The sequence below is a fragment of the Chenopodium quinoa genome, unplaced genomic scaffold, assembly GCF_001683475.1.
Source record: "Chenopodium quinoa cultivar QQ74 unplaced genomic scaffold, ASM168347v1, whole genome shotgun sequence".
NCBI lineage: Eukaryota > Viridiplantae > Streptophyta > Magnoliopsida > Caryophyllales > Amaranthaceae > Chenopodium > Chenopodium quinoa.
In genome coordinates this window covers 3278390-3286528 of record NW_018742817.1, presented here as the reverse complement: position 1 = coordinate 3286528, position 8139 = coordinate 3278390, and the positions used below count along the sequence as shown (strand labels likewise).

Here is an 8139-nt window from a genome sequence, read left to right as displayed (position 1 = left end):
GAACTAGAAAACATCCTAAGTTTAAGGATTTCATTGCCGGCAGCCTGTTTACACTGAAAGTTAATTCTAAACAAATGTTCTTAAACAAATATAGTATTGTCGCTAGAGAAGAGAGGGGAGAATTCATGAACCTTAAATTCCCTTGGGAATGGAATTAATAGATACATTCTATCAATCCATTCAGGTATGGATTGCATGTTCCTCTCCTAGCATGACCACCATTTTAACCCGTCGCTCTTCAGGTCATTTCCTCCACTTTGCTGAGCAAAGGTTCTTTCCCCAACTATGGAGGTTGACCATGTGTTGAGCCATTAGGCTGGAATGGTACATCGTGTCTAGGAAAAGGGTTTTGGGGATTCCCTTAAGGATTATGACACCAGGATTTGGTTAGGGCATCGCTGGATACCTATCACTAAATGGACCACTAGCTTGCCCCTGATTCCATGACGAACCTTGTGTAAGGTGAATAGAGTTAGAATACCCATATTGGTGTTGATTATAATTCCCAGGTTGTGCGAAAGATTGGGGACCTTGTACACCAACAGGCTGAGAGGGTATCCTTTGTGCAAATGCACCAACTTGAGTATTGCATGTAGTATCTGGTAGGTTTCCAATACCATTGTTGGTGTATCCAGTCCCATCCTCTACTCCCATAAAAGGTATTATTCCCATTAAAGAGGTTAATGGGTATGAAGTAATGGATGGGGGCAAAGACGAGGAAGATGGGCCCTAACCATTATGGTTATAGACTGACTTATAACCTGACTTGGAACCAATAACTCTTCATTGTCCTCTATACCCCCCATCGGCACAAATAGGAGGGATACTTCTTGGTACTGATAGAGGGGGCAGATTAGCATGAGATCTTATCATATTATCTATTCCAGGGTATTCTAGAAGGATATTCTCCCTTTGATTTGCTTCATTAATCCCACTACCTAGAGTAGTTAAACACTCATCAACTTCTGATTGAATTGGTTATGCTTCTCCACTGAGAATTCAAGCCTTGTAACTATTTCGGTTGTTGACCCTTTGATAAAGCCACGTTAGTAGCGTTCAGAGTTTCATTAATATCTAGGATAATCCTATCTACCTGTCTGCTAATCGCTTATTGAGAACTAGAACCAAATTTCTTAATTAACTCAACAGTCATCACTCTAGCGATTCCTTCCACCATGACACGATAGTAGCTGTCAAACTACTCTCTATTATTTTCTTTTAAATCTTCCATCAAATTTTTTACAATATCTACATATATGTCATATATATAATATTGAGTAAGTTTCTAGTGGGAGAATGACTTTCTCCTATGTTGAGAACTAAATCTTCTTACCTTTGTGTTTGAGGCTCGAGTTGTTCAGAAGATTGTACCATATATTCAGTTTGTAGTTGGTTTTCTAGATCTTGCTGATCCTCTAAAATGGTTTTAGGATTGCGTTAAGATGAAATAGCATCTTCCTGAATGTTTCCTTTACGTGCTAAACGTTTAGGAGCCATGGGAAAACTTCCAAGTACTCAGAGTTAAATGAATTTAGTTTAATTTTCTCCCACTGTGGTTGCCAAAAAACTTGTTGGTGTAAATATTGTTCTTTACCAACAAGTCAAATACCCTATCTTATCTTGTTTTAGACTATTAAGGGGTTGCCTCTCTTGTTATTGGTTTCAAAAGATTGACAACCTTGCTAACGTAACACAACAAAACAGTAAAGAAATTTCCTCAAAGAAGCTAAACAAGTTAAATTGCTAAATAAACGAGTAGATAAACATATGACAAAAGATGCAAATGATTTCCATTAATTGAAAGATAAAGTCAGGGCTACAATTGTACAACTTGAAGGAGAGGCTACCTCCATATTCATTCAATTGGAAAGGACGATTGATCTTCAATATATGCTAATAGCTAAACTAAACTATCGCTTGGCTACTAAGCCAAGGGAAATCTAAAGAAGCTAAGAAGAAAGCTTAAAGAAAATGAGATGCTTTTGTTGGTTAATTTTCTAGATTTCGTTCTCTTGCTCATCCACTTCTATTTCTAGACAAAATTAGTGCGGTTTTACCCCCACTATTCCAACAATCGCTAGGCAAAGTTTTGGCGCCAGTTCTTCTTTTTAAATTAAAATACCTTGTTTGCTTCAAAACTGGTCCTGTTCTTCTCCTTCATCCATTGAACACACTTTCATCATTTGATTAAGGCTTTTACTGAATTATAAAGTTCATTCTCCCTTGGTTAACAAGTCAAAGTCAAAATAAATCAAGATTTTGGATTTTGGGTGTAACAAATTGATTTCCTTTTTCCCTTTTCACTTTCAAAGATCATTTACTATTTTTTACATGAAAAAAATCTTATATTTTAGGATTTGTAAAATGAGGGGTTAAATTGTTTCTAACTCTTGAAGCTTTTGCTAATAATTGTTAGAGATGAGCACTTTTTTTTTTATTAATTTTTTTTACTTTTGCTCATTTAATTAGTAGAACGAATATACATGGTCTGAACCCTTCTTTAACTCTTGTTTACTTTATATCTAATTACGAACCAATCCGCAGAGTAATCTTCTAATTTACGCCCAACAACAATAATAATTCTAAAATTTTAACTCAAATAAAGTTTTCACTATTCAAACGAATATTATTTTCTCGATCAAATATATATAAGTGAGTGAAGATATATTATTATGTTTTGTTTATTTAAATCAAATTAACAAATTTTATAAGCGAGTTTTACCTTGTAAGATACAACTGGTTGTATGATACACGAGCTATGGATAATATAAACCACAAGAAATAAGTACATTCCAATTGTGCTATACTTAAGATTCAAGCTATTGAACCCATTTATGTTATTCAAAAAATATAACCCATTTGCCAATCCAACAGCAACTCCTCTCCTTGATTCTCTCCCAAAAAAATTGATATAAAAAAGAAAGAAGTAGAAGCAATAATTAAGAGATTATTATAAGTTTCCATGTACGTAAGTTCCTATGAATTGTGACCATTCCTCACATTACACTCCATAAATACTCACATCTTAACCACTTCCTTATTCCCATTTCACTACTTCACCCCATTCTTTCCTGTTTGTTTCCCTCTCATTTTTCTCTGTCGATCTTTTTCTTACACACACCCACCCGCGTATAGGCTGATATTAATGAGCAATATGAGGGTGTTTAATGTGTTGTGTTTCGGCGTAATTTCCTTGCTTTCAATTTTTTCCTCCGTGAATGGCAGAGTTCCAGGTGTTTACCAAGGTGGGCCGTGGACACCTGCTCATGCTACCTTCTATGGCGGCGATGATGCTTCTGGAACTATGGGTATGTTACTATATATATCCATCAATACTTTCTGTTTAATCCCTTTTTTGATGGTTACACAAAAGTTGCTGAATCAATGAGTCGTTTAGTTTTGTTTCAGTTTTTAAGACGTTACTCGTACTTTTTTGTACAAAGGCCCCATTTTGAAATAGTCCGATAGTTTGACTTCTATTAGTGCTATTATGATAAATTAAGAATCCTCTTTTAGCGTACTTATATGTGTTCGTTATTTGTTTTTATTGAATTTTACATAGACATAGTTTAGGTGATAAATAAATCGAATGTATGAAGTTTGTAGGAAAGTATACTTTAGACTGAAGTCAGGGTATTTTCTTTGAAAAAGAATCCACATCATTTTTACATGACATTAGGCTTCATTTATACATAATTCTATGTTATACTTGTATACTAAGGTTTTGTTCTTTTGTAGTTAATTTTAATTCAACCTACTTCAACTCAAAAGAATAGAGCCGTCTAAGTGTCATTATGACTTGAGGATACATGTAAAATTATTACAAATAATTATTCTATTTGTACTTAGAATTATTGATAAGTAATAATGATTCATGTGAGTAATATATGAAGGCCAGGCATTGCCTATCTAAATAATTGGTGGGTGTACGTATGTTACTACTTAAACAAACACTAAAATTCTTATTATTAATGAGCTTTGTGAAATTAACTAATTCATTTAGCTAGTAATATCTGAGAAGATAACATATTCAAATAAAAAAAAAATTGTAAGAATTGTTGATTATGATAATTGATATGTATGTTTCCCAAAATAAAATGCAGGAGGAGCATGTGGGTATGGAAACTTATACAGCGCAGGATACGGAACAAGTACTGCAGCACTAAGCACAGCATTGTTCAACAAAGGTTTAACATGTGGTGCATGCTTTGAGCTCAAGTGTATTAATGATCCACAGTGGTGTAATCCTGGCAACCCTTCCATCATTATTACTGCCACCAATTTTTGCCCTCCTAACTATGCTCAGTCGAGCGATGATGGTGGCTGGTGCAACCCTCCTCGCGAGCATTTTGACCTCGCCATGCCTATTTTCAGCAAGCTTGCCCAGTTCAAAGCCGGAATCATCCCTGTGAATTACCGCCGGTGAGTCCTGTTTTTTCTTTCTCTAACCAGGAAAGTTAGTTTTACGTATTGTGCTTGTTTTTGCAAGTTGTCATCGTTAAATAATAGTTCACTTTGAATTAACTAGGATTATTATACTAACAGTATAACAAGTTTAATTGGTTAAAGTCTTAGATTACTCTTGCTGCTTCTCTATATACCATAAAAACACCACTTTGATTACAAACAATGTCTAAAATGTTAAAACATATTTTCATGGGTTTCACCAACTTTCATAGTTAGTAATCAATTAACGTAATCAAATGGTTTTGTTAAAACAAAAACAAAACAAATATATATATATATGTATATATACTATGTTTATAAAAACTCTAGTTTTAAAATCATGCTATGTTTTTTTAAATTTCAATATGAACCTCGACTATATTGAATATCATATTAAATGGGAAGAAAAAAAAACATATCGTAATTTGTAATTGTGTTTCCAAAACTTAAGAAACTGTCTATAAGTAAACTACAAACAAAATCAATCATTATTCACTAATTAGCATCCATTTCATTGGACATTAAAGTTTTTCATTATGATTTTTGAGAGAAGTGAGAGTGGGCCTTTGTAGGTGTATGGATCTTTCCCTTCTTAAATTATGACCTCCTTAAATAGAATATAAAATTAACTTGATAATAACAAAGTTGATCATATTTGATTGCATTGGTAAATGGTCCAAGCCCATGTAAATCACAAAGAAACTGACCAATTCCCTTGTCTTTTACTCAAAAAAAGCAAATCCATTAGAAAGTTTCGGTGGATATATAACTTACATATTGCCTCTTCAAGAAAAGATCCAAAGTTTTCAATCACTATTCTAACAAGGTTATTAAAAGACAAGAACTCTTCTTGAGTAGTGCTCCATATAAAAACATCGTTTTAGACAGTGAGTGTACAAATTAAATTAAGTTAAGGGTAATGCTATATATAGTGCTCAGGGTTACAAGTAAATATTTAATATTTTTTTAATTTGGTATTAATTTTTGGAATACATGATAAAATCAAACGTAAATCAGTGTAATTAATAGTATGTTTTCATTTGTTTTTTCCATTATTAACTTCTTATACGAAGTCCTTAAACGAAGTCCTTAAGAATATGTATAACATATTTCTTAAATTAATAAAGGAAAGGTGGAAGGTGGTTTCTTATGTTTATACTAATATAAGAGGTCCATATTATATTAATTTTAATTTAAATAATTAATTTGGACCATCTCCAATTCTCCCTCTTATTAGCATTCGCGAAGGCACGAAGCTATACTCTTGTGGGATGATTTACAAAAGTATGGTTACTTTAAAACTTATTTACACTTTTGCGTCGGAATCAAACTTAATTACGGAACTACTGTCCACATAGACTCGGATAAGTTTATTTTTGTTTTTTATTTTTCAGAGTAAAACCGCTACCTCAAGTAGCGATTTATGTACTAAAACCGCTACCTCAAGTAGCAGTTTATGTACTAAAACCGCTACTTAAGATAGCGGTTTTACCCTTTATAAGTTGCTACCTCGTATCTTACTTGGAGTACTAAAGATAATCCGCTACCTTAAGTAGCGGTTGTAGGCTATAACTGCTACTTAAGGTAGTGGTTTGTCTCTAAAGAGAAAATTACCCCAAATGTATTACCGAGGCTACGTGGATTGTATTTTCGTAAATAAGTTTCATTCCAACGCAAAACCGTAAATAAGTTTTTTAAAAGCTATATTTTTGTAAATCATCCATACTTTTGTATAGTCAAGAAATGAACATAAAAAGAAAAAAAAAAAAAATCACTTCTGAAAAATAACAAAAAACCACAAATTAAAAGCAAAGATTATACTCTTATTTCATCCCAAAGTGTATTAAAAATAAGTTATACTACATACAGTTTATATGTATCAGTTTTGATATAAATCTCCTATGGATCACGTAAAACTTATAACAAATACACGCATAGACAATATGCAAATTTAATAAGGTCACATATAACGTTTGTTCACTAATAAGAAAAAAATATATATATGTGCGTGAAAGGCGGAAGATGCACGAGAGAGACGCAATATGAGAGCATGAAAATAAAGTGCAGGAATGAGCGAAAAATCCGAGTGAGTCACATGCAGATAATATAATGAAGGATCTGTCTTCGTTCATGGGAGTGAGTCATATCATGCTCCCACCTCAATTATTATTGATTTTTTTCAATTAATAACATGTTTTAAAACAAGTAATAATGGATGATAACATGCTCCTCAATTGTATATATTTTTTTTCAAGCTTATAAATGCATATTAATTAAAACTGTGATTAGTGATTTACATATAAACACCCCAACCTTCGCATCTCTAGAAAAGAAGAAATAAAATAAAAAAATAAAACAAAATGGATCTTTTTGTTTAGCCAAGTTAATTAGAACTTATCCTGTCAAAAAAAGTTAATTATTACTTAATAAGTACTCCGTACTTTCTTTGATTGGATTACTTTTAAAACTTTTTGTATAATAAACTTGTCACATACTACTTACACACATATGTTGAAGGAACTTAAAAATAATAAATGGAATAAAAATATTGATTACATCGATATTTTTTCACTCCTGAACATTACATATTTCATTACACTATTTAAAAAAATAAATAAATAAAAAGGTAGTCACCGCATTATTTATAGATATTTCTGTCACTTCTTTTTGAGACAATTTCACTTAATTTTTACTTTATTTAAAAATTATATTATACAAAATAATAACTACTATAATCACAGTAAATTAAGAAGATAATCAATCAATGTATTTAGTTTTGAGTCATGCTAAACCAATATCAATTAAAAGTTAAGTCATTATAATCAGATTGGATCAATTTTTGACACAATGACAACTCTAAATATAATTTATGTTTGGATTTGTGTGAATAGGGTGCCATGCAGGAAGTCGGGAGGAATAAGATTCACAATGAACGGTTCACAATACTTTAATTTAGTATTGATCACAAATGTTGCTGGAGCAGGAGATGCCATACGTGTAAGAGTGAAAGGTACAAAAACAGATTGGTTAAGTATGAGTCGTAATTGGGGTCAAAATTGGCAATCCAACGTCGTTTTGGTTGGTCAAGCACTCTCCTTCCGAGTCACTACTAGTGACCATCGTACCTCTACTACATTGAACTTGGCACCAGCTAACTGGCAATTTGGTCAAACTTACGTTGGCAAGAACTTCAAAGTACGCTAATTGATTAATTAATCCATGAATATGATTAATCTCATGGATTAATTAATTACATCTTTCTGAGCTTAATTATATTATAATTATTATTCCATATGCATGCAATTCTTAGTTTATTTCTCACCATCTCTAATTGTATTCTCTTTAATTTTCATGAGAAAAATAGAGTGGTGGAGATATATAGGTGATTTATAGTAGCATATTATATATTCAATCACTTATCTTGAGTGAGGGTTAATTAGTTACTATTGTCTGTCAAAATGGTAACTAAATATGCTTGTTTTATAGTGGCTGAAGCGGTTGCAAATGACAAAATCAAAACGTAACCCGCAGTTTACTCTTTTTATTATTATTATTATTTTATACTCCATATATAAAACGTATAAGTGTATTGTATTGTATTTCAATGTTTACTAGTGATTATTGTTAGTGTATCAAATAAATAAAGTTGTTGTTCATTGTTACTTCCTTTTAAACTGAATGGTTAGTTTACCA

General features: G+C 32.1%; 1 protein-coding gene across 1 annotated transcript; it reads left to right on the top strand.

The window, feature by feature from the left end:
* The first annotated feature begins 2683 nt into the window (after positions 1–2683).
* On the top strand, positions 2684–8139 carry LOC110725969 (expansin-A4-like). The gene is made up of 3 exons (XM_021905447.1): positions 2684–3308; positions 4104–4422; positions 7338–8139. The coding sequence occupies exons 1-3, from the start codon at positions 3146–3148 to the stop codon at positions 7648–7650; spliced, it is 795 nt and encodes a 264-aa protein (XP_021761139.1). The 5' UTR covers positions 2684–3145; the 3' UTR covers positions 7651–8139.